Source organism: Pezoporus flaviventris, unplaced genomic scaffold, assembly GCF_033815535.1.
Source record: "Pezoporus flaviventris isolate CSIRO_AGI_PZ_B2104156 unplaced genomic scaffold, CSIRO_AGI_Pfla_v1 ptg000078l, whole genome shotgun sequence".
Lineage (NCBI taxonomy): Eukaryota > Metazoa > Chordata > Aves > Psittaciformes > Psittacidae > Pezoporus > Pezoporus flaviventris.
Window position 1 is genome coordinate 19,184,220 of NW_026892626.1, and position 26,871 is coordinate 19,211,090.

At 58.2% G+C, this 26,871-nt stretch overlaps 1 protein-coding gene and 1 long non-coding RNA gene across 2 annotated transcripts; one reads left to right on the plus strand and one right to left on the minus strand.

Moving 5' to 3' along the window:
* Positions 1-760: 760 nt before the first annotated feature.
* Positions 761-11,162, minus strand: HS3ST2 (heparan sulfate-glucosamine 3-sulfotransferase 2). Its single transcript, XM_061473457.1, has 2 exons — positions 10,675-11,162; positions 761-2,046 (listed from the first exon to the last, which is right to left on the minus strand). The coding sequence occupies exons 1-2, from the start codon at positions 11,136-11,138 to the stop codon at positions 1,428-1,430; spliced, it is 1,083 nt and encodes a 360-aa protein (XP_061329441.1). The 5' UTR covers positions 11,139-11,162; the 3' UTR covers positions 761-1,427.
* Positions 11,163-12,548: 1,386 nt separating this feature from the next.
* Positions 12,549-12,995, plus strand: LOC133279595 (uncharacterized). The gene is made up of 2 exons (XR_009746919.1): positions 12,549-12,715; positions 12,763-12,995. It is a non-coding gene; the product is annotated as an uncharacterized LOC133279595 (long non-coding RNA).
* Positions 12,996-26,871: the final 13,876 nt, after the last annotated feature.

A 26,871-nucleotide genomic window follows, 5' to 3' on the forward strand; every position in this document is an offset into this window, starting at 1 on the left:
TCATTACAGGGCCTGCTAACAGGGCGTAAGATGGATTGCTGCAGGATGGGATGGGGCTACGTGTGTGCATCCACAGCGTGGGCACCCCCATGGCCTCGCTGCCCGGACTGACTGAGCCCTGCAGGAGCTGTTTAGACCCATGGACCCCAAGGTGCTCAGGAGGTGCTGAGCACAGGGGTGCTGCACCAGGAGTACAGGGGTGCTGCTCACCTCTGAGCTCCTGAAGATGCAGCCCATCAATCTTAGCTCCAGGCAAGATGCTGAGCTGGGAGAATTCCCTGTTCCCAGGTGCACTGCAGTCAGAGGGTGGCTGGTCCCTGGAAGGAGCAGGGAGGTGGCACCTGACCCGGGCTGGCTGCGGTGCCCGGGGATGTAAATCAAAGGACAACGGTGACTAATGCAACGGGGCCAGCTACCGAAGCGTGCGGCCCTTGGCACTTCATTGTATGCACGGGCTCCTGCAGAGCAGCCCACGAGGCTCAACCATAGGATCCCAGAGTGCCTGGGTTTGAACGGACCTTAAGATCATGCAGTTCCAACCCCTGCCGTGGGCACGGACACCTCCCAACCATAAATTACCGCTGCTTGTGTCTAACACAGCACCCACCCCTCAGGCCCGGCAGGAGCTGGCACTGACCCAGGTCCTGCGGCACTCCTGAGCGGTGCTGTGACCCCTGCGAAGGGCTGTGCTGAGCTCTGTGCCCACCACCTCACCTGACCCATGGGCACGTGCCTTGCCTAAGAAAAGCCCATGCTCCGGACCGGTGGTAGCTGCTTTATTCACAGGAAGGGGTCACATGCTGAACAAGGACACTGGTGCTGCGGAAGTACCCGTAACAGCAGGATTCTGTGCTTTATTCACAGGACAAAATATCAGTACAACATCTCTGATAAACTTCTTTTCCAAGCAGATACATCTCACTGTCCTCATGGTTACACACTGCACTTAAGTGATGAAAGGCGAGGTGGAGCGACTGGAGCTCTGCCTGCCCCAGCACCACGCCGGGATGTGGTCCCACGGGGTAGGCAGGGGTGTCCAGGAGCACCCGTTTGCTTTAGGACACGGAGGAGGGACGTGCTTTAGAGCAGCCCATGGATAAGCTGCAGGACAGGACCATCACCAAGACCCTGGGGACCACATGGCAGTAAAAGCAAATGGGACCCCACGAGCCAGCCCTGGCACTGCTGACCTGCTGGGATGGGCAGTGCCTGCTGGGCAGCATCCCTCAGTGGCTGCTGCAGGACTCTGTGTCTTCCCCAATCTCCACTTGCTCTGGAGCATCCTGGCCTCCCCAGGGCTGGGGAAGCCCCTCGCCTGCCTCTGCTCATGGCCTCTGGGCAGGACGGGCTGGTCGGGGGGTCCTGGCTCCAGCCCCCCTTCATGGAAGACTGCAGCCTCACGTCACCGCAGCTCTGCTCCCGGACGCTTATTCCCACCTGAAGTCCTGCCCGACTGTTTCATAGAACTTGATATTATAAGGTCTATAAAAGTCCCGAAGCTGCTCGATCACCTCGGGGTCTATCTGCACGTGAGTCCTGCCTTTGGACTTGCCCAGGCAGCGAGGCAAGCCGCTGCTCTCCGACTTCTTCAGGCAAGGAAAGCCTTTTGTCTTGTTGAAGTAGAAGTGCTTGTCTGTGATAACCCGTTTGATGCCCAGGAAGTCCTGGACTTTGCCCATCTCCCCCGCTGGGTCCGTGATCAGCTTCTCCCCACTGACAAAGTGGATCTGGGAGAGGGGGAAGTACTGGAGCCAGCTCTCGAGGTGCACGGCGTACATCCCGATGCGGATGGCGTTCCAGGAGGTGTCCACCAGCCCCAGGCTGCGGTTGCGGAAGGACAGCCCCTCGAAGGTGGGGATGTCCGGCTTCTTGGAGAGCGTCTGCGTGTAGTCCGAGATGGCGCGGGTGACCGGGTTCCGCACCACCACGATCAGCTTCGTGTCCCGGGACATGTTGAAGATGCGCCTGGGGGCCTCCTTGGTGACGAAGTAGCTGGGGGTCTTCTCCACCGTGATCTGGCTGTCGAGCGTTCGCGGCATCAGGCTCCTGCAAGCAAAGCACAAGGCGATGATGAGGAAGGAGCTGGGCACTGAGAGGTGATGTCCACGGTGTGGGGCCAGTGGGGCGTCCCCTCCCGCAGGACAAGGCAGGACAAAGCAGGCACAGCTCCTCCTGCAGCACTGCAGGAGGCCCCTGCCCATGGACATATCCTGTGTCCATCCCAGCCATAGGAGACTCCATGCAGAGGACATGGCCACCAGCAGCCCTGTACTGCAGCAAGCGGAGATGCTTGGCTCCAGGGGGAAGCCAGAGCCAGGCAGGACCGAGGGCAAAGGCAAGGCCAGGCTGGGGTGACCCTGGGGCTGCTCCGTCCCATCAGCAAGTCCTGCTCATTTCTGCCACGGGCAGCCAGGCTGCAAGGGCAGGGAGGGAGCACCAGACCCGGGAGAAGGCAGCATCCCTGCAACCCAGCCTAGCACTAATTAAATCATCTGCTTTGACATGGGAACGTCCAAATCAAATCAAAACTAATGGGATGGAAAGATTTATAAATTGCTCTTGCATTACTAAACTATCAAATGCACTGCAGCCAGACTCACGGTGCCGCAGGTCTCCTGGCTGGGGCGGGCAGGGAATGCTAGCAGCCGGGATGAGGCCAGCGGTGCTCTGGCAGGGAAGCCCACGTCAGCAGCCCTGTCTGCAGCAATTCAGCTGGAGCGAGCAGGGCACTGTTTTATTCCTGGGATAACCCCACGCAGCCGCCATGGCCGCACTGCCTCGCTGCAGCACGGGTGTTCCGAGAGCTCCATCAGCCCAGGCTGGGACCAGACACCTCCAGGGTCTCTAAAACACGCTCCACAACCACAAGCTTTGGAGCTTGCTCTGTACAGAGAGACCCAGAGAAAGACCTAACCAGGAGGAGGTACAAGAGCAGCTCACGACATCCTGTGTGACAAGGGGACCATGACAAAGACCTGAGGCATCGTGGGGAGCAGCAGCACGCACCAAGGGTGGGGGGTCCCCATGGGGACGAGAAGAGGCTGGACCAGGGGAACCAGAGCAGCAGCTGGAAGAGACCCATGAGAGAAACTGGAGAGATGTGCCCAGAGGTCTGTGCCAGGCTGCTGGGGATGACGGCAGGGGCTGGACTCAGTCCCTGGGTGCTGGCACAGTCCCCACATGACCCGTGACAGGGGTGCCCTGTGCCGGGGGCCGCCAGCACACACCCCCTTGGCCTGTTCCCTCCTTTGCAAGAGAACAAACTAACCAGTCACCGTGAATTAGCGGGGCCGGTTTACTGAGCTACCTGAGCATGGACGTGGCTTAATTGGCCTCTCCCACTGCTCCGCTTCCAGCCCCATAAATCCAGATTACGATCCCCATTGTTTAATGACCGCCAGGAAATGCTAATTTAGCGGCAGGCACCACAGCTGCATCTGCGTCTCACAAACAAGTTTCACCATACATCAGCGTGGGACAGCTTTGTAAGTGATTCGCTATTACAGCCATAAAACTGCTGTTTCATTAATGGCTCATCTTCAGGCTTGTTAGACTTTCATTACGTGAGCTATTAGGTCCGTGTATTCCAAAAACAAAATTACAGGTTCTAATCCATTATGAAAAACACAAAATCTCCGCACAGTAAATTACTGAAATGAGACAAGAGTTTGTTTCTTTTTAAATGGACTCCCAATGTTTGCTGATCCTGAACAACAGAGACTGCTGAGGCAACAAAACACGACCCGAAGAGATAAATAAATCACCAGTGAAACCGTGCAAGGGGGAGAAGTGTCATCCAGGCATTCATCTTCACGTTAACAGCAAGATCCCCAGGGCTGCAGGAGTGGGGAAATGCATTGCAAACTTAATTACACTTGACTTTAAAATGATATTTTGGACTTCTGCATTCGCAGAGTTATTTGCATACAAATAGCATGTCACACACTTTTAAGCCCCAGGTTCGTGTGCTCAGGTACGCAGGCTCTCGCTAGCTGGTTTGTGGTGCCGCACAGCCAACGCTCAGGCAGGGGCCAGTCCGGCCTCTCTGGGGACCCGTCCCGGTTCCCCCGTGCCTGTGCTGCCCGCACTGGTGTCACACCAGCACTGCCAGGGCTCTCCCCATCAGCACGCTCAGGCCAGAGGAACACCGAGGTTTCCCGCCCCCCCCCGCCCCGGTGCGCCCACCATCCGCATGTGTTCTGCTGATGGGAACCTGTGATGCAGCAGGAATGGAGGAGGGCAAAACCACTGATGCTGAGTGAACGCCAGGGCTGTTCTGTGCGGGAATCATTAGGGATGATGGAGCAAACTCCACTCTGGCCCTGCAGCAGTGCCGTGGGCTGGAGCACAGAGCAGCCCGTCCCTGCCTTGAGCCTGCTCCCTCCGACTGCCTGGGAGAGCAAACCCTCCAGGGAGGGCATTTAATTACCAGGGGCACCTCAGCTCGCCCCAGCACAGCCCGGCAGTGGGGGCTGCAGGCACATGTGTCCCATGGTGCCCCCACAGCCCCCCTGGGGCTGGGGGTCCCACACTGGGTGTATCAGTGCAGCCCCGCACCAGCCAAATCCCCAGCTCAACGCATACCCTGGCTGTTGAGACAGCGTTAATTCCTCTTGAATTAGAGATTATTGTCATTAAAGTTACTCAGTTCTTAAAGCCCTTTAGTGCCATTTGATATGGGCATTAGTGCTCCCTCCCAGCCCGCAGATTTAGAGGTTGTGTTCACCCACGTTACAGAGTGGGAACACGCGGGATACATCCAGTCGCCAGCACGGCTGCAGGAGATGATGGCCTCGCTGTGCCCTATGGCATGGCCCTGGGCAGCCCCATGGCTGTGGGGCAGCAGCAGCAGCAGCGAGCCCAGCCTGGCTGTGCTGATGCAAAGGCAGCGCCTTGCCCTGAAGGGGTTAACTCTCCCCCAGCACCTTTCCCACACCTGAATTATTAACTTGCTGATAATCTGCCTTTGGGCGCCCCGCGGCCCCTACAACGCTCCCACATTAAAGAAACATGCGCTCCCTCGCTGGCTGCGCTGCTTTGATGTCGAACATGCGTGAAACACTCTCCCGGGGAGGAATTGGTACAAAACCTCATCGGATGATTGAGATATTGCAGATAAGCCTGTGTGGGGAGAGCGCTCATCCCATAATCCCGTTACAGACCGGCCCCTCCATCCCACTTGCCGTGGCAGGCGCATCCCGGGTTCTCCCGTGAGGCAGTGGCTGGCGCACCCGTAACCCTGGCCTCCATCCACTCACCAGCACAAACCCAAACTTCAATGTGGCAAAAATTCCCGAGCGCTGCCTCCCCTGACGAGGGTCCTGCACTTTCCTGCTTCCAGCTGATGCCGCAGGCTCGGCCGCTGCAGGCAGGGATGCTGCCTGTGTGCAGGCAGGGAGAGTGACCCTGGCAGCCTGGGAGACAAAGTCCTCCTGCAAAGCTCACAGGGTGCTAGGAGAGGGGTTTGCTGCAAGCGCACCTCCAGCTACAGCTGAACGTGCTGGGGATGAGCACCAAAACTCTTCCAAGTGTGCAGACTGGCACCGAGATGGTCCTGTGGGACCTCCAAGGACAGGTCCTCACCCCACAGCCTGTCCCCTGCCCCACCACACTGCCCAACAGCAGCAGCAGGAGGCACAGGCTGGATCCCACTGGCAATGGTGCAGTGAGCCCAGCTGCTGCCCAGGACTCAGCACCTGCCCAATGCGAAGGGGCTGTGCCATGCCAGGCTGTGCCATGCCAGGCTGTGCCCTGCCGGGCTGTGCCTGCTGGGCTGTGCCATGCCAGGCTGTGCCATGCCAGGATGTGCCCTGCCAGGCTGTGCCTGCTGGGCTGTGCCATGCCAGGCTGTGCCATGCCAGGCTGTGCCCTGCCGGGCTGTGCCTGCTGGGCTGTGCCATGCCAGGCTGTGCCATGCCAGGATGTGCCCTGCCGGGCTGTGCCTGCTGGGCTGTGCTGTGCCAGGCTGTGCCGTGCCAGGCTGTGCTGTGCCATGGGTGCACACTGCTGGCAGTCACCATCAGCTCTCTCCTGACAGCCCAGCACTGCTGGGCTCTGCACGGCTGCAGACGACAGCAGCAGCAGATGAAAGCCCAGCCAAACCTACTGGGAGGTTTAAGCAAAACTGGGTCAAGCACACAAGAAACGGAGGTGTGAGGAAGATAAAAGCTCTCTCCAGCTCAGTGACATTGCAGCGGGTGCGTAGGACACGGGGACACCCAGCTCAGGGCTCACAGCGTTGCTGGCAGTGACGGAACGGGGCAGGCAGGGACCCCCTGCACTGCTGCCGCAGCACCAGGAACGTGCTGGCGCCGGGGCCTGGCAATGCTCAGCAGGATGGACCTGCTGTGTCCCCACACACCCACAGATCCCCCCACATCCACAGCAGGGAAACGGCCCAGCCCCGTGTCCCCGTGCCGCCGCCCTGTGCTAAAGCAGCCTTGGATTTAATGATGGATCATCTGCCTTTAATAAATGTTTGTGTTCAAAGAACTCACACCAGCCCTCCCCGGCAGCTAATGAGGGACATTTCGATGCATAAAAGCAGTTTGAACAGAGTAATTAACTTTGTGGCTGATTCAGTTTTAATCATTTAAATGCTCTGGAGATTTGCAATGTCCTTTAAGTCAACAAAATCTTATCCAAAGGGCACTTTGCCACCACCCTTCACACACACAAGCCAACGTGTAACTCCCATCTTCCTAAATAACCATCCAGCACCGACTGAGGGTCCGACAAATCCCAAGGGCAGCACCAGGAGAAAGGCCCCAGCCACCGCAGAGCTCACACCAGATACTGCAGACAGCGCCTGACCCTGCAATGGGCACCCAGTGTCACCAGGGACCAGCACCCTTTGCTCCTCAGCTTCCCGAAGCATCTGTGCCCGTGGCCATGCCGGTAGCTGGATTCTGAGCTACCAAAGCGAAGGCTGGAACAAACTGCAGCACTTACAAACAAGGTCACGGAAGACAGAGCAAGAACACACACCATTAATACCGCAGGCTTGGCACCCTGTGTGGATTGATGTCCCTGCACTTCTCCCAGATCCTTGGCAAGGGTCTGAGCGAGGGTCTCAGCAGCACCAGCCCACCCGGAGGAAGGCAGGGCAGAGCAGGGCACACGCTGCCGGCAGGGCAGCTCTCACACAACCTCCCTGCCGGAGGTTTCAGTCCCATTCCGCAGAGCTGGGCCACTCTCTGAAGTCAAGGAAATTTCAAAGCATCCTTGAATCTTGCTGCCTTCCTCTCCTCTTACTAATTAACTTCAGCAAAACGCACTGTCAGTCAAGCCCACAAAGCAGCCCGCGTCGCTGGGCAAAGCCTAATGGGCTCCTGTTTGTGTGTGAGCCAACCTGGCCATTAGCACAGTGCAATTAGCGAGGCAGAGTGCGGGAGCCCGGTTTGCAGCTCCCTCTTCTCCCTCCCGCAGGCAGTGGGATGCGGGGATGCTCCCGCAGTGCCCAGCACCCAGAGGCCAGCGCTGCTCCACGTGCTGCCTCAGCCCCAGGAGCACCAAACCCAAAGGCAGCGCAGAGAAGAGCTCCAGCAGCACGGGTGCCCTTGGACCCGATAGGAAAAGCCCCTCTCCGTGAAAACAGCATGGAACAGCATGACTGGGGGAATCCTGGGGGAGGAAACTGCACCCCGAGATGCTGCGATCAGAGTCACTGCTCAAAGTTAACTGCAAATTAAGCGGCACTGTCTTCCCTGTGTTCTGGAAATATTGAAGGTTATTGGTGCACGCTACCTGCAGCAGGAAAAAGCTCAATATTGAGCATCCAGTCCAGGATTGGTAATGAATCAATATCCCCAGCAGCTGGCTGTTCAGTTTCAGTTGTCTTAAAACAGATCTTGCTAAAAATATCTTTCCTGTAGTGTATCTGTAGCTAATGAGGTGGATTAGAGAGACTGATGGGAACTGGAGACGCACCCGGGTGTCGTGGGTCCGAGGCCTGTGAACAAGGCGGCTCCTGGGGGGTCCCATGGGGAAGCCGAAGGTTCCAGCTCTGCCCAGTGCAGGGGGAGCCGAGGCTCCTCTGGGTGACAGCGGGAGCGAAGGCAGGAGGCACCAGGAAAACAGCAACTGGCGCGAGCACGACATTTGGAGCCGCAAGGACAGCGGATCAGGAGATGTCCCTCCCGCTGGTTCCACCACCTCTGCATCAGAACAATGCCAGGGCACGGGAAAACGTGGAAAGATGGGAACTGATGTGTCCAGAGCATCAGAGGGGCTCAGCTATCACGTTGCTCTCAGCTGCATTGAAGCCCTACTTGGTCCCCCCACGCAGCACACCACTGAGGTACGCAATGGGAAGGATGGAGCTGGACCAGGCACTCAGCACCACAGCAGCCAGAGGCTCCTGCAGGTGAAGTCTCTGCTCATGACAGGGAAAGACTTTGCCATTGCCTTTCCAAGGGGTCTGTGCTCCAGCCTAACCACAAAGACCCCGCCGCAGTGCTCCCCAAGCACGGGAGCATCACCGCTCCCAGCTGGCAGCGAGGGACAGCCCCCAGCCATGCCGGGAGCAGCCCCTTGCCCTGGGAGAGCCCTCAGAGCCACGGCATCGCTGTGCCCTTCCCGGGACACGGCTGGTGCCAGGACCCTGCTCTCCGGTGTCTTGGCAGAGCGACAGGAGCTCATCAGGCTGCGGTCAGACCTGCTCCACATCTAATTGCTCCACTTGCAAGGAGGAAAATCAATTCCACGTTTTCTCCATTAGCAGCCTCTGTGCTTAAGTCCTGGCACATTTGTGAGGTTAGAAAAAAAAGAAGGTAATAAACCAGGGAAGTGTCATTTAATTGTTTCAGCTGAACTAATTCGGAGGCTCTGCTGCTCCGATGTGATCTCACCATTGATCCGAACACGAAGGCAGGCCCAGGCAGCTCCCGATCACTGGTCCTGCTCCCACCACTGCCACTTGCTGCCACAGGCTGTGTCCCTCCCGGTCACGGATGAGTCCCTTCACACAGAGGATCCTTGGCTGAACCATGGCTCAGAGAGGGGGTTCAGCTGCTCAAGTGTGTGTGGAGGGGACGTGGCTCCTACCCCCAGACCAGTACCGCGCTGGGTGCCGCTGGGTGCTCCACCACCCATCCTGCTCCTCTGGGTGCTCTTAGACAAAGCACTGCTGCTCCTGTCCTTACATGGTGTATTGCAGGGCTGCTCCCAGCTCTTTGCTTCTCGGTGATGTAGGATGGGTGACAGTGTCTGATGTCGGTGGGAGGGTGTGGGAATGACACAGACCTGCCAAGGGGGCAAGAACAGGCGAAAGACACGGCTGCAGCTACCCTCCAAAGGGCAGGAGGACCTGGGAATGCTGCAGGACAGCCTTAGGAGAGGGAAAAAGCTTCGGTGAGCTCATCCCTGGTGCTCCCCATCACTGGTACCACTGCTAAAGGAGCTGAACATTCCTGGCTGCAGGGACCCAAGTACAACACCAGGCAGCAGATGTGCCTGGGTCAGCAAACAGCCCTACTGGGCATGGACCCACCACAAGGGCTGAAAGCACCAGCCCAGGGCCCAGTGGGCTGCTCTGAGCAGCTCTGACCTGCTGATGGTCAGGAACCAGCATCCTCATGCCACAGGCAGGACTCACGCCTGCCCAGTGAGGAGATGAGCCACGGGAGCGACCAGTGTGTCACGGAGCCTCCCGACCTGCTCAGCAGCTGATGAGCACTGCCCTGCCCTAGGACAGGGACATCTCCCCTGCGATGGAGGGGATGTGAGGTCTGTGCATGGCCCCATGAGCTGCCTCCCACCAGCTGCCATGGTGCTCCAGCACACACACAGTGCCAGGCGCCCTGTTCCCTGCTGTGAGCTCGCAGGCACCCGGGCCCACAGCAAACCCTCCTCTGCTTCCTGAGGCTGAAGCCCAGCAGAAGCACCACAGCCCTACCCCAGAGCAGCCCAGAGCTCCCGCCGTGCTCCCCAGAGTCACAGCAAAACACGGGTACACTGGGGCTGACACAGTGGGGAGCAGGCAGAGCTGCCTGCAGCACCACGTGTGGGTCTGTGGGCAGGGGATGAGCTCATGGGCGCTGTGACCTGCTCACATTGAGTGCTCACCGTCCCTTCGAGAGCACCCGTGGGCTCCTCACTACAGCCTTTGCTGACATTAAAACCCCACCATCTCCTGCTGGAGAAATGCAGTTGCTGTTCTCTGCTATTACAGATTTGGGATAGACCTGCACTTTGCTGAGTTCAAGGAGACAAGATGAAGAATGACAGGGACCATCTCCCTCAGAGCCAGAGATCAAACCCGCTGGCAGCAGGGCTGCAAGAAGACAGCGGCGCCATCCCTCGCTCCAGCCATTCACACCCGTTCTGGAGGCCCCATCACACGGGCAGGAGTATCCTCAGGCGAGATGGGAAACCTGTAACCGTCCCGGTACCGGAGCCCGTCCAGGCAGGGCTGGGGATCTGCCGGCTGCAGCCCTGGGCGGTGCTCCGGCAGCCGTGGGGCCGTGCCGGGAGGGAAAGAGCCCCGCCGGGCCGGGCCGTGGACGAGGACGGGGGAAACCTCCCCGAGAGCGACAAAGCGACCGGCTCCAAGGCAGGACGAGGCCGTGGGTACCGGACCGCCCGCTCTTGCCCCTCCGGAACCCGAGACCGCCGCCGGGAGGGGAGAGGCCGGGAGTGCCCGGTGGGGGACCAGTCCCGCAGCGCTGCCCTCACCTGTACCACTCCAGCCCGCGGTCGTAGTTCCTGTCGAAGAAGTGGGGCTCGGTGCCCAGGGCGCGCACGTCGGGGTGCACGCGGATGAACTCCAGCACGGCGCGGGTGCCGCCCTTCTTGACGCCCACCACGATGGCCTGCGGCAGGCGCTTGGCTCCGGGGCGGGCCGGCCCCGGGGGGCTGCCGGGGGGGTCCCGCGGGCGGCGGGCGGGCGCGGGTGGCTCGGCGGGAGGGGGCCGCCCGCAAGGCCGCGACTTCTGCAGAAGTTTCTTGGCGGCGGCGCTGCGGGCGGGCGCGCAGCGGGCGCGGGGCGCGGCGGGGCCGCCGCAGCAGCAGAGGAGGCTGTAGCAGAGGTAGGAGCAGGACAGCGACAGCGTGAACAGCACCAGGACCCTCCGCGCCAGCCGCCGGGACGGAGCCGGAGCCGGGGCCGGGGCCCGCCCGCTCGGCGCCCTATGCGCCATGGCTCCATGGGGCCGCGCCGCCGGGCATGGCCCGGCCCGGCCCGGAGCGCCGCTGCCCCCGGGACCCCGCGGCGGCCGCGCCCCGCACCCTGCGCGGCCGCTCCGGCATGGCCCGCGGCTACGGACCGCCCGGAGGGCTGCGCCGGCCGCCCCGGCCCCTGCGCGGCCCCGCCGCGGCTCCCATCCCCGGCGGGCGCTGCTCCGTGCCCGGTGCTCGGCGCTCGGACGGCGGCGGCTCCGGCTCTCGTCTCCGCGGGAAATGCCGGGGCAGAGGCGGCTGCGCTGCTATTTAAGGGGCTGCCTGACGTCAGCTCCTCCCGGAGCCCCCGCTATCGCTCCGCGGCCGCAGCCTCCCCCGGGCCGGCGGCACCCGCTGCGCACAGCTCTCCCGACAGGGACCGGGACGGGGCTGGGGCCGGCCCCGCTCCCCCGCCGAGCCCTGCCCCGCTGCGAGCATCCTCCCGGCCCTCCGGGCAGCTCTGAACCCGCAGAGCGTTCGCAGAGACCCGAAGCAGTCCTGAAGGGTCGGGAGCACCGGCGTCTGCTCCGCAGCCCCGGCCAGGAACGCGAACAGGCACCGGAGCGGTGCGAGCAGCCGCCGGGTCGGCAGCCGGGCGGGCTCAGCTGGCACCGGGCTGGGTGGCCGCAATGGGCATGGCCGGTCCCCAGGGCCACCCCTCCCGCCTCTAGAGCCGCTCCCTGCAGCCGCCTTCCCCCGAGGGAGGGGACGGGAGCGAGGAGCGGCAGCAGCGGATTCTGTCCTCGGCAAGGGCAGGACGAGCAGCCCTCGGCCGCCGGGTACCGCCGTGAGCAAGGAGCGGCTTGAAGACAGTGCAGGAATTCAGTTCCTCTGCCAGGCCGGGGATGCTCAGCCTCGCTTGGTTTTGTGATGCCCCGCGAGCAGGCTGGCCCAGGGGAAGCACAAGGCTTCTGCAGGATGCGGGTGCAAATTGTTGCTTTATCCCCACCGCTCCGGCTCCCTCTGCTCCACTCGGCTTCCTTCCCGCTCACACCCTGACAGCCCCAGCTTCTGCTTGGCTGCTTCTGCCAAAGCGCTGCTTGCAGCACCGCTTGAACACGAGCAGTCACCGTCCCTGCTTTCTCAGCACGGAAAGCATGTTCTGCTGCAGAAAACTACTTGTCTTGTTACTTGGGAAGAAGGAGGATAATAGAGAGAGACAGGCAAGAGCTGCCAGCCCAGCACAACCAAGGATGCTGCAAGCTCTCTGGCAGCTGGTCCAGGGTGGGGATGAGGTTTTGTCCTGTGCAACACCCAGGAACTCGGTGCAGATACAAGGAAAGATGGGAAAGGCAGATGAAAAGCAGTGCTCGCTGCAGCCTATCCCCTCTGCTGGTGTGGGAGCGGTGGGGTTGGATCCCTCGGGAGTTTAAACATGGTTTCTTAAGGAAGAGTCTGCGGGCTCAGGAGAGCTCTGGAACTGTAGAACAGGGGCTGAGTCCTCCTGGGGCCAAACTCACCACCCCACTGTGCTGAAGTGACCCACAGGGGTTTTGCGATTGGAGCTGGTGTGAACTCACCCGTGTCTGGTACCTCTACCCCAGTCAGTGCAGCACCAGTTGCACTGGCAGAGCAGGGGATGCTGCCCTGCCCCTGCAGTGACAGCAGGGTGGGAGCACTTGAGGGCTCCCCTTCCAGCAGCAGGATGTGCCCATCACTCAGTTCCGCTCCATGACAAACTGCCAAATCCGGGAAAAGTTGCTTTTTCCATTTTTAGCCATTTTATTGCCTCCATGTGGTGATCCAGCCTCGGCAGCAAACACATTGCTTAAGGATGAACATTAGAGGCGTCTGGATAAATAAAGCTGGTGAGGATGCCTCGACACCTCCGGGTTTCACTGCTTGCAAGGGAGGAATGTTTTGTAAAGCTGACAATTTTGCTTTCAGTCTCTCTATCTTTGCAGGGCATGTCTTCCCCATGACATGTCTGCTGTTTACACCCCACTCCACATAAACAACAGGTTTCCGGTGCTTCCAGCATGCTCCCGGCCCTGCCACCTGCACCAACAGGAGCCCTGGGAGTCAGCCCTCGTGGGATCCCTCCATGGGGGACACAGGCACCGTGCTGCTGCGGCAGGTGACCCGGCATCACGGGGGGAAGGAGCCTTCCGAGAGAGGGCAGGAGGTTCTCCTCTCATCACCCAGCACCTCGCAGCACAGGGGGAATGACTGTGAGCTCTGGCAAGGTCCTGCCTCCCCTCCTCCGTCCCTGAGCTGAGCTCCACTGCATTTCCCTGCCAGCCTCACATCTTCCTCTCCTTTAGTTTTTCTCCACCTCCGTTAACCCCTTTCAAGGTCCCACTGCTGCCCTCCCCTCAGTTCCTGCCTCTTCCCGAGTCGATCCTTCTCATCTCACCTCTTCATCACTCCCAAGCTCCCCAGTCATCTTGCTGAGGGGGGATTTACCAAAGCAGCAGAGAACCCCCAGCCTTGCCCAGCATTAACCCTGAAGCCCCCAAGTCCTGTCCCCCCGGGCCAGTTGCAGCTCATTGCTGCTCCTGGACAATGGTTTCCCCCAGGAAGTTTCTCATGCTCCTCCTTTCCCAGAGCCGTGTCCAGCTCCGGGGGTGTCTGTGGCTGTGGCCAGGCAACACTCAGGACACAAACACCATGGAATGGATTTGGAGCTTGTCCTCCTCCCTTTCACCTGCTTCTCCCCAAGGCACTGATCACCCAGGCCATGAACTGACATCAGGCAAGAGCTGCTGCTGCCAAGGGGCTCCCAGCTCAGTGCGTTCACTGGGGAGGACCCAGCCCAGGGGCTCATCCCAAGCACAGGCACTGATGGGCAGGGAGGAAGAGAGAGGCTGTAGAAGTGTAGGGATCAGGAGGTTGTTACAGGAATACACAAAGAAAGGCTGTGCCAGGAGCACATGAAACTGATGGGAAAAAGGGGAGGAATGAAATGCATACTGGAAATAACAAATGGGATGAAAGGTGGGATTCTGCCCTTGATGTCTTCAGATTGTAAGCAGAAGAGATCAAGGTTAGAATTTATTTCCAGAGACAAACAACTCCCTCCGGGCCAAAGTGCCATTGTTAATCCAGTTTTCTGTGTCTAATATATATGTCCTCAACCACCTTTTGATTCCGGGCTGACAAACTGCACCTTCCTTTGTGCTGGGAACTGATGGCTGAGCAGTACCTGGGCAGGGGATCCTCAGTGCCACAGGGGCTGAGCTGCTCCAGCCTCCTGGCCCTGGCAATGTCCTTGAATGCCTGCAGAGCCTCCTCTGCAGGTTCTGCTGCTCCAGTGCCTCCTGGTTCTCCCTGTCACAGCGGGAAACTTGGGGCTGGAGGAAGAACATCTCCGTTCAGCAGCCGGGAACCAGATGAATGAGGGATGCAGCCGAGCCAGACCCATGGGGAGCAGCAAGTGGGCAGGAAGGTGTGAGGATGGGACTGATGGTGTTCAGAGACCTGCTGCACATCCCCCAGGGCCACTGCAGGCACACAGCAGCGGGACCCAGCCATTCCCAAACACTGGGAGCATGCCAGGACTGCATCTTCCATCCCGCTCCAGGCAACGCCAAAGACTCCGGCATCACTGAAGAGCCATCAGCTCTCAGGTGGTTTTCCCTCTGTGCCTCCTCCTTGGTACAGCCCTTGCACCATCCCAGCTCCTGCAGCCCCTCGGTTCATCACCACCACACTCGGCACCAACTGGCAGGTCTCCAGCTCTGAAGTGTGGGGCCTCCCATGGGCAGTAGAGCCCAGAGGTGCCTGTCAGACAGCCGGGTGGAAGCAGAGACTTGCTGAGGTGCCTTGAATTGAGTCAGGCTCCTGTTAAGCCTGGTTAATCAGCTGTAAATGCACCATGCTCCGAATGAGGCCAGAAACAGTACATTCAATTTAGACTCTGACTCAAGCTACTTGGTCCCAGTTCTGAGCCTCCTGCCCAGCCCTGGCCATGCTGCACAAACTCATTTGATTCCAAAATGCGTTTTTAAGCAGGATGGAGCAGTGCTTAAAAGCTAAATGGCTTTCCCCGAATGTAATCACTGCTAGTGGAGTCCTGGAATGAAAGGGATAAAGTCTGGGGGTGGGGGAGCCTTTAATCTTGCTGAGTAGATTACAGAGATTACTGCAATTTAATCCTTACGTATCTGTCACTGACGCTGCAAAGACCATAACTGGAGGTGGGCAGGGGTGGGCTGGAGACTCCAGCTCCTGCCCCTCGCAGCGGGGACTGTGCCACAGCCCTGCCTGTGCTGGGATAACAGCGGCTCCCAGCAGGATGGGCCCAGCGGGCACTGACCCCAGCGCTGCAGGCAGTGGATGGGGAGGGCAGGTCGGGCTGAGCCTCCATCCCCACAGAGAAGGCAGCTGCTGCAGGACCATGGGCTGGATCCTGCTCATGGAGCTGGGCAGCTCCAGATGTGCTGGGGTTGGAAATGCACAAAGGACTGAGGATGAGCCATGAGGAGTGAAGGGGAAGGGCCGCAGGGTGAAGGTGACCTACAGGCTCCTCACGTGCTGGCCCCTGAGGGCAGCTGGATCCTCCCTCTCTCCATCACAGCATCCTTCTGCCCAGAGTCACCTCCCTGGTGCCAGAGGGCTCCGGTGGCTGTGCCAGCTCTGTCAGCGTCTCGTGCCCAGGAGGTGCCGTAGGAACAGCATGGACCTGAAAATGATGCAGTCGTCAGAGTTCATCTGCACGCTGCAGCAAGCAGCAACCCTGCAACCATGCCCCGCTCCTCATCATTACACCATCATGCACGGAGCTCTGCCAGACTCTCCACAGCATCTGCTTAGGTTAAATCTCATTATCATTCCTTGGGGATCACAGGGGCAGGAGCTAGTTCTCAAATAACTAGAAATATCTCTTTGGCTCACAGACCAACACAATTATATTTAACTGCAAATGAGGAATCTGTACTCAAACACAAGCTGGTAAGTTTTTTAAGGCTTGTTTTCGGTGTCGCCTCATGCTCAGCCGGGCTCTTGCACAGCTTTAGAACCACATCCTCGCCTTACGTAAACGGGAAGGCAGAAAATAAGAAGCAGTCTGCCCCATTCACGCTGAAGGGAGAGACCCGGGGAATTCATGCTCATTCCCAGCACTGCTGCATCCTCTGGCACCGGGTGGAGGAAGACCTGCCCTCTTCTTCCTCATTGCTCTGGGGAGACCCCCTCCCTATGCCAGGAGGTGTCACTCTCCACATTAGGAGCCATGGGCTGATTATAAAGCCACAGAAGGCCAGGAGAGCAGGGTGTGGTGGAGCCCCCAGCCCAGGAGGGTTCCTGCAGTCACCCCAACACCACATCAACCCACCTGCACCATCTTCTGGGCATCTGTGAGCAGTTCCTTCCTCTTCTGACCCCTCCTGGGAGAGCAACCCCATGGTTCTGGTGCTGGGGGACCTGGGCACTGTATGGGGTACCCAGCTCACCCGAGCTCTGTGCCATGTACATAGAACCAGCCCATAGAGAGAGCCCAGGCAACACCAAACCCACTCCTGCCATACCTGCACTGCCAGAAGCCTTTACAGCCTCACCCACTGCCAATTTAAGTGTCCTGACTAATCTCCTTCACACTCCTCACCTGGGGCAGGGGAGACCTGCACCTGCAAGGTCTCTCCATGGGGATGCTTGGTAGGGACCTAGCTGTGGCCTTGCTGGGCAGGCTGGGGAGGGATGCTGAGGCTGAACCAGACACGAGAGGTTGTGACAGGAGGAGCAGCAGAAGCTTCTGTGGCAGCTTTGCTCTAAAATTAACTTCTTTGAAAGCAGTTTCTGGTGCATTTCCACAGGAGCCTGAGGTGTGAGTGAGTGAAGCACATGGGTGGGAGCTAACAGGGGAAGTGCTCCCTGTGTTGGTGAGGTGCAGGCAGTGGCCACACGCCTCCTCCAGCTCATCCTCTCCTGCGTGTCCCATCATGGCCCATGCAAGCCAGGGCAGTAAATGCACCTAAAGGAGAAGAGAGGCTCCATCTGCTTTCCTGTCACTTGATCACTCCAGCCTGCACTGGGGGTCCCGGAGCATGGGCTGCACCTCACCTCCCCACACCAGTGCCTGTGTCAGCAGCCACGGGCACCAACTGCTCCAGCTTCACCGCACCGTGCCACGAGGAGCTGCGGGCTGGTGCTGCCCCTGTTGCACCGGGGCAGGGCCTGTCGTGGCACACATGGCCCAGCACAGCAGAGCATGGCAGCGCATGGCAGAGGAGCTGCACGGCTGCGGGGCTGGAGCTCTCCTGCGGGCGCAGCCGCCAGCTTCAGAAGGCGCGTTTCCCAGCGGATGCACATCCTTCAGATGAGCTCTCTCCAGCAGGAGCACTTTGAAACACCCTGCTTTCTATTTTTAATGGGATTGAAAAGAGAACAAAACCATTTAAGAACTTGAAGAATCAAAGCAAGTGTCCCCACATCACACCCAGCGCTCACAGCGATATCCTGATTAATGGCAAGAAAGAGAGGGGAAACAATATTTAATCACACCCTGTTTATACTGGAGCCAAAAATCAAAGCGCTGCATTCCTCTTTCACGAGAAAAACGAGGTGGGCATTTCCCCTCTGGTGATTAAGTTCTCCACTATGAGCACATCAATTTCCGTGATTTGGCATGGGGTCCTCGATCACACCACAAATGAGGGCTTCCTTAGCAACAAAATATTACAAACCCCGAGCCAGATCCATACACAAGACACTAATGTATATCTATCATTTTGTCTGGATTATCTCAATATGCTTCTCCCTGGGGAGCAGGAGATAAAGCAGCTGCAGCCAAACCACTGTTAACGATTGGCACGGCTGCAGCAGCCCTCAGCCAAGGAGACTGCCACGCTCCAGCCATGGGACAGGGCATGAGGGCTTTGGGGGCTGGATATGGGAGGCTGAATACGGGACCCCATGGTGCCAGCAGCCTTGTGGTGCTGTTGCTGGCCAAACCCACAGCAGGAACCAGGTCCCACATCGCTGTGTCCACACAGTCCCTGTGCTGAGGAGGAAGCACAGGGGTCTCAGAGCTGGCACTGGGCAAGGGGATGACACAGACCCGGGGACCCCGGCTCTGCTCCCAGCCCTGAGAAGTGGGTCAGGCATCGCATCACCCCATGACACCCACTTGCTCCATCCCCTGCTTTCCTCCTGCCCACATTGATTTGCTCAGGATTCCTTGATTAATTAATCTCAGAGAAATGCAAGGTCTGTTAATTACCCCTGATTAATTAGGGTGAACTTTTAATTGTATCCCTAAGCTGGGATGTGCTGTTCAATAGGTTCCATAATTAGTGACCCAGCAATCTCTTTAAACCAATTAGCCCAGTGCAACAAGTGGGACGAGCCGGTGGCAGAGGGCTCCTGTGCTGCACTGGCACGGTCTGGCTCGCCTGGGCTGCTGTGGCTCTGCCATGGGGCAGGCAGGACTCCCAGAGCTTCCATGTCCCTGGGGAGCCCCTCTATAAGCTGTGATGTCCCTGTTAAACACACAACTCAGCCCTCATCTATAGAGCGGGGACACGGTGCATGGCTGAGGGACAGCATGCACGGTCAGCCCCTTGCCCTGCTCACCCTTCCCTGCGGTGTCATTCCTCCATCCCTCTGTCCCTCTGCCTGGCACTGGCACAGCTGAGCAAAAGGCTCTGGAGGCAGAAGGAAACTTTCTTGCCATTGAGATATTTTCATCATCTGCTGCAATTTAATATCCAGGTCAGGAAGCAGATGGAGACCAGCCCGGTTGTCCTGGCTAATGGGGACAGCAGCAGTTGTTGCTGAGTCCTTGTTTACCGAGTCAGTTAACGGCACCAACGCAACAGCCACCGGCTCCCTCCTGCTCCTGCTCCCACCTCCCGCTGCAGCCCAGTGGGTTGGGAATGGGGCAGCACAGGGAGGGACTGGAGGATGGTCCCGCCGTAGTGAGCCCCCCCCGGCCTCCGGGCTGGGGGGACCACATCTCAGATAGGCCTGTGGAAACGCTCCAGCTCATGTCAAGCAGCCAGGGGTGAGGGGCTGCACTTGCCCCAGCCACAGCTCTGCCTCTTGGTGCAGCCACCGGCTGCCAGGCTCAGCACTGGGGCACCAGGCCCCTGACAGCATCCTCATGGGGACCAGGACCCGTTCTAATGCCCCACAGCTCATCCTGCCACCCGCTGACCAAGGGTCCCTCCCCGCCTGCCAGGCCCTGCATCATGTCAGAGCCGCCCGGGAAGTCATTAGTAATTAATTTGGTTTCTAATCCTCTAATCCAGCTGCTCCTTGATTTGATAAGCAAAAAATCTGCTGCGGCCACATGGTCTTTGTTCTGCGGGGAATCTCCCCTCCGAGGCACTGGCAAGGACGGTGCCACCCCCTGCTCTGAGGGGCAGCCCTTCCCCGGGTCCTGCCCAGCCATGCTGTGCCGTGCTGTACTATGCCATTCTGTACTATGCCATTCTGTACTATGCCATTCTGTACTATGCCGTGCTGTACTATGCCATGCTGTACTATGCCATGCTGTACTATGCCGTGCTGTACTATGCCATTCTGTACTATGCCGTGCTGTACTATGCCATGCTGTACTATGCCATTCTGTACTATGCCGTGCTGTACTATGCCATTCTGTACTATGCCGTGCTGTACTATGTCGTGCTGTACTATGCCGTGCTGTACTATGCCATGCTGTACTATGCCGTGCTGTTCTATGCCATTCTGTACTATGCCATTCTGTACTATGCCATGCTGTACTATGCCATGCTGTACTATGCCGTGCTGTTCTATGCCATTCTGTACTATGCCATTCTGTACTATGCCATGCTGTACTATGCCATTCTGTACTATGCCATTCTGTACTATGTCGTGCTGTACTATGCCGTGCTGTACTATGCCGTGCTGTACTATGCCATGCTGTACTATGCCGTGCTGTACTATGCCGTGCTGTACTATGTCGTGCTGTACTATGCCGTGCTGTACTATGTCGTGCTGTACTATGCCATGCTGTACTATGTCGTGCTGTACTATGCCATGCTGTACTATGCCATTCTGTACTATGTCGTGCTGTACTATGTCGTGCTGTACTATGCCGTGCTGTACTATGCCGTGCTGTACTATGTCGTGCTGTACTATGCCATTCTGTACTATGCCATTCTGTACTATGCCATGCTGTACTATGCCGTGCTGTACTATGCCATTCTGTACTACGCCATGCTGTACTATGCCGTGCTGTTCTATGCCATTCTGTACTACGCCATGCTGTACTATGCCGTGCTGTACTATGCCATTCTGTACTACACCATGCTGTACTATGTCGTGCTGTACTATGCCATGCTGTGTTATATCATGCTGTTCTGTACTACGCTGTGCCGTACGATGCTGTGCCATGCCCAGTTGCTGGAGGAGGTGCAGGGTCCATCCTAATGATGCAGGGACAGGACTAAAGGGCCCAGATCCCGGTCCCAGCCCAGAGCAAAGGGGCTGATGTCACCACATGCCCCCCAGCTTGTCCTTTACCAGACCCGAAGCCAGACAATTCCCAGCTCTGTTTCAGGGTTGAGTTCAGGAGCCACCACACGCCTCCGGGTGCCAGGAGAGCACCCTTCCCTGTCCATTGTCCCACTATGCCATACGGAGTGGGCACAGCCTCTGACAAGCCATGCTCCAGTGGCAGCAGCTATGAAACCTGCCTATAGCACAGCCATGGCATGGTGCCGTCCCAGGGGCTGCCCTCCATTCGCCGGCATTCCCTGGGCCCTGGGCCCTAGTTCTGCTCTAAAGCCTCGCAGCAGAGCAGGAGCCATGTACCTGGTCCTGTCCCCACAGCCCCGCTGGCATCGTGGGCACCAGCCATAAGGCGACCGATGGAGCGGTGAGCAGGGATGAGGGAACATCACAGATGAGAGGCCAAACCCTTCATTAAAGCCCACATTAATCTCCAGGAACAGCCATGTCAGAAATCTTAGCAGCAAACCTGAATTTTGTAGCTATATTTCAGCTGCACAGAATCAGTACTAATGATGGTGACACAGACAGGGGCCTGGCCCACGCTTACCCCTGCTCCAAGCCTCAGCTCGGGAGCTTGTTTGTAGAAAAGAACTGCACGAGTTTTTGTGGCAAACGGCTTCGAATCTGCAGGGCTGCTGGGGCTGAATGCAGGGCGAGGCAGCGCACAGAGTGCCCCAGCAGAGGAGAGGCAGCCGGAGCAGGAGGTGGTGGTGGTGGTCCCTGGGCAGTGTCTGTGGTGGGCTCTGCTCCTGCAGCACTGCATCCTGCTGGCATCACCAGCCCCTGCCCCTGTGCTGGGCTCTGCTCCATGGGGACTTGCTTTCAGCCAGAATAAAGCTCGTCTCAGAGGGAGAAATCCTGTGTTTAAACACATTTTCCTTTCAGTTACATTAAAAATTAGACCCAGAGTGCCAAGAAAAACCAAGTGGGACCTTTTCTCCTATCCAGTGGGGGATCTGGGAGGTAAATCATTGCAACTTAGCTGTGAAAACCTGACTTTCTCATGCAGGAAAAGCAGACTGCTGCTGTGCAGGAGAGGGTACCCCTAGGCAGGCCACTGAAAAGAGATGCGTGCCCAAAATCCAGATGCTGAACTCTCAAGGCTGTGGTCTGTGTCCCCGCATAGACATGGCTGGAGAACAGTCAGGGGCAGAGTGAGACTTGCCTTTTGCTGGAGCAGGGGCAGTGGCACATCTGGTGTGGCTGGGGCACATCTGGCTGATGCGCAGCAGCCTGTGCAGGGTAGGGGTGGGTGCTTGGTTGAGCTGCAGCTCATCTGGGCTTGCTGGCACTGGGGTCCCGGCAGGTCGGGCATGGGGCACCCCTGGGTGCCTGTCACAGGCACTTAGTGTCACATCAGGAGATGATCCAGAGCAGGTCGTTTGGGGGCAAAGGAATTAAAATGGGAGGGAGAGTTTTAATTAGAGAAAGAAGTCAGAGCCCATAATCAGCCGGGTGAGTGACTGTCCGCTGTGGGGAATTCTCCATATGTCAAATGGCATCAATCAAAATGCCACTTCTTATACAGCTGCCCCTGTGAGGAGCAGCCGCTGCTCTGTCCCTGCGCCCAGGGCTGTGCTGTGCCTCAGTACGGCATCCCCTGCTGCAGCCATGCACATGGGAGAACGGACAGGGCCAGCCCATCCTGTGCCATGTGCAGAATGGAACCGGCACCACTGCCGGTTATGGGGCCCATAACCATCTCCTCTGCCAGTCCCCAGGCTTATCACAGACCCTGTTAATCACTGCGAACACTTGTAATTGTCCGAAATACGACAGGAGGAGTTTCCCAGTGTGCTGGGGCAGGAGGCGGTGTCCGTGAGCAGGAGGATGGTAAATGGGTCCCTTGGCCACGTTCCTGCCACATCCCACTGTCCTGGGTGCAGGCTCCCACCCGTGCCAGGCAGTGTCCAGCAGACGCCTGTGGGGGTTCCTGTAGAAACACGTTTCATGCACGATTGTTCAGCAGCATGGAGGTAAAGGGGTTCGTGCTCTGCATTCCTCCAGGATGCGGGCAGCTCCGCTGGAGACGGAGCTGCTGGGTGGGCACTGGAGTGCTGCTGTGCTGAGGGCTGGGCTGAGCCATGCGGGATGCATGGATGCCGCGGGAGTGACGCAAGGCTGGGGCACCCCCACAGGGAAGTGCCCCTCTGTGGTGTGGGATCCAAGGTGCTGCATGTCCCAGGGTCTCCCTTGCTGTCTCCTGCGCTGGCCCAAGGACCAGCCCATGAAGGGTTGCGTTCCCTGCAGCTCCCTGCTCTGCGTCCCCATGCACAGGGCGTTCTCACTGTGCCAGCAGCTGAGCTAAACACTTTTGGCTCTATTCATTACTAAAACATTATGCAACTGGGTCGTGTTCCTGCTATTTTTTATGCATGAGCCAAGCAGCAAATCCCATTATTTAAAAAAACCCTGTTTTAGCTAGTGATGCACTAGACCACGCAAGTAAATGCCCAAAATAATTCCAGTTGACACCTTTATGAAGGCAGAGTGAAGTTTAAAGACTACACAAGCCTTTCATTTGTAATCTCACATCCCTCCTAACTGTCTGCTGGGAGCTGCGCTTTCATCCCGCTCTTTAATCCCCCTCACTGACTGCTCTGGGGGGTGCAACCCCCACCTCAGAACAGCCCTGGGTGCCTGGGAGAGCCTGGGCTCTGCTCCAGCTCCTGCTCAGCTCCCAGGGCAGGATTTGGCCTGGAGACCCCCTGAGACCCGCTGCAACAGCACCCACCACTTCCAAGCACCTGCAAAGAGCACAGAGCTTGGGACCTGGCCTGAGAGGGCTTCAGGGCAAAACCAGGCAGAGAAATAGGGAGAGGCTGAGCTCCAGAGGGAGCCTGGGGAGCTCCAGAGGTTCCCTGAGCCCCCGGGCACTGGAGGCTCCGTGGCTTGCTCTCAGAGGCTGTGGTTAATCACACAACCTGATCACTTCCAGCTAAATCCCACCCTTCAGCCTGACCTTGCTGCTTCAATGAACAGGACACTGAGGGTTTTCTTACCATAAGAGAACTTGGTTGACCCCAGAAGCAGATGATGACAAACAAACCATGATATAAATAACCTGGCCTTTGGAAAAAAGCATGAAAGGTAACCTAGCAATTAGCACTTTTCTTGCCAATAAATTGCTGCACTGTGGCGTCTGACCCGAGGCTGACATTTCTATAACCCATTCGCCACTGTTCATGTATTAAATGGCTTCCAGTCACCCTAAATTTGGAGATTTTAATCCCTTATATTAAGTCAGTGATTCTTAGTAATTCAGTGATTGTATTTTTATTGGCTTTGTAAATCAGAGTTACCCACGTCAGCGGCCGTGGTCAGGGAGAGAGGCGCTTGTCTGTGAAATTGGGTTGACACAGGCCATTGACTGCAGTGATGACAGGTGATGTGCGGGGCTGGCTGGACCGGCCGCTCACACCAGCAGGTTATAACACAGCAATGGGGAATTTCATCACTGGAAAACAGCCGAAGCTTCGGCACTCCGGGACTAAAGGGGAGGGTGGGTGCTTGCTGCCCTGTGCTCGCTGCCTGCTGCTCCTGCTGCGGCATCCCCCCGCCACCGGGAGTGCCCTGACCTTGAGGGAGAGGAACTCCCGGACAGTGACATGTGCCGTTTTTAAGAGCTATTGCGATTATTTAACTGGCTTCAGGCTAAACATCGATTCCTGCAGAGCTGTGAGCACCCCCGGGAACACAACCTGTAATTAATATGTTTGCCAGCCCACGCTGGTGCTGCTTGTGAACCAGCGTCAGCACCAGCTATGGTGTGCGTGGGCTCAGTGAGCAGCACCTGAGCTGCACTCGGGTCCCTGGAGAGGGGACGGAGGGTCTGGGGGCACCACGGGACCAGCAGGTACAAGCCTGGCGTAAGCAGTGGCAGCACCCCTCGTAAATCTGTGCCTGAGCAGTGGCTGGAGACGTGGAGGAGAGCTGTGATTAACGGCGTGTGCGGAGGGCACGGCAGCTGCCCCAGCCGGCTCTGCCGGGAGCAGCCAGCAAGGGCTGTCGCTGGCCGAGATTTACACACTGGGTTGGTGATCAGTGCTGAATCTCCTCACGCTTTTGGGATGTGCGCTGGAGGGTGCTCTGCGGATCAGGAGGGATGGGACCGGGAGCTGAGAGCAGCTCAGTTTGGACTGGGAGGACCAGCACTGGGATAAGGGTCTGGCCCTGAGCACCAGAGCTGGGCTGAGCTGGGCAGGGTCTGCGGTCTCAGGTGCAGGATGCCCCCTGGGTCTGCTGCAGGCTCATGGATGCTGCTCTCAGGGATGGATCTGCAGCATGAGTCCTGCATGGCCAGGAGCACCCAGAGACGGTCCATGTATATATAAGGTACCACACAGCAGAGAGTTCTGTATTTAACAGCCCTTCCCAAGAAGGGGCATGAGGGTCCCTGTGCCACCTCGAGGCACAAGCCTTGTCTGAAGCATCTGCTTGTTGCTGTGGAAGTGCTCGGTGATGCTGCAGGGTCTGCACTGTGCAGAGCACCTTGTCACTGCTGGGGAAACACATCCACGGGTATCTGGGAGTAGTAATTCCCTGGTAGAGCTGAATAATGTCATCAGCTGTTGAACACGTGTCAGATGACCTTTCCCTGCACTCACCACGAAATCCCATTACTCAGAGAGCGGAGCAGAGCTAAGAACTCCTTAACAAAATTATTGTACTCTCTGGGCTTCCCATTCATCATGCGGCTGCTTGGCAGCCTCTGTGGGTGTTAGAGGATCCCGCAGCCTCTGTGGGTGTTAGAGGATCCCGCAGCCTCTGTGGGTGTTAGAGGATCCCGCAGCCTCTGTGGGTGTTAGAGGATCCCGCAGCCTCTGTGGGTGTTAGAGGATCCCGCAGCCTCTGTGGGTGTTAGAGGATCCCCCAGCCTCCGCTGTGGAACACCCTTCCCCTTTCTGCTCCTGTCCTCCAGCCCTGCAGGCCTGGGGCTCCCTTCCCTGCTAGAACCTGGCAAGTTCCCACTCATGGGCTTGCAGGTCACTCATCCTTGGTGGGAACCTTCTGGCACCTTCCCAACTCCCTGCCGGAGCAGCAAGAGCTGTGGGGGGTGTGAGCTGGCCATGGGGTGACACTGACACGTGCCACCACAGCCAGGAGGGAGCAGAGGCACCGCAGCGACCTCGGCTTGCCAGGGGCTTGGTGAAGCCTCCCTGCTGCAAGTGCCTGCACGCATGCACATGCATGGGCAAGGATGTGGCCCCAGCCCATGGGGTGATGCTGTGTGTGAGGCCGTGGTGCTGGGGTTGAGGTGCTGGGGTTGAGGTGCTGCAGGACCCCTGGGCCTCACCAGTGGCTGCAGGGCTCCAGTGACAGCACTTTGCAAGTCCCTGGTGAGCCGGCGGCTCGTGGCAGGGAATGCTGAGCTCCCCGCTGTGCGTGCTTTGAGCTGACCTGGGTCTGCGATCCAGAGCCCCCGCCAGATATTCACTTTAACTCAGCCCTCTGGGGAAGGGGCTTGTCAGAGTTGCTGGTTTTGCTGCAAGATGAAGGAAAAGGTGTGCAAACAAGAGGCTGGAGAGACGGAGCAGATTTACAGCAGCGATCGGCTGCCTGGCAGGGGGATTCCCAGGAAGGCTTTCTCCTGGAGCACTCCTGCCAAGCGGCTGCTCACCCTGCGGTCTGTAAGGACCTGTGAGCCTCTCGTGCCCCTCACAGGGGGATGTGAAGCTGAATCAGCCCTTTTCCTTGGGAAACACAGGTGCTGCTGGCTGGGGCTGGCGATGGACCATGACCAGCTCGTGGCACACAGGCACACTACTCCCCAGGCACTGGTGTGAGCATCCTGAGCTGCAGTCCCTGCACGCACCCATTTAACATCAGAACCCGTGACGGCCCCAAATCCCTCAGATGTGCTGCACAGATCCAGAGCCTTTGATTTGAGGAGTCTGAGCTTGGCCTGGTGCTTCTAATGAGGATGACGGCGATGCAGGAGGATTGGGGTTGCTGGCTGATGCTGTGCTCCCAAACTAACAAGAAAAGATCGGTTGAGGTAACTCTTTGTCTTTTCAAAGCTTTGCAGTCAACAACTGCAGACAGGAACACTTCTGGCCAGAGCCTGCCTATTGCTCATGCAGGAAGCACAGGGGCTGCTCTGCCGATGCCTGGTGATGGGCGATGGGCAGCGGGCGACAGGCAGGCAGGGTGGGCGCTCCCATGCCATCTCCACCACCCTACGGGACAAAGATCTTCCCTGGTTGCTGGTAGCCACAAATCAGGACAAAGTCTCATTTTGAGGTGTCTTGCGGGTGGATGGCTGGGGACAAAGCGAGTTCAGAGGCTGCAGGAGGA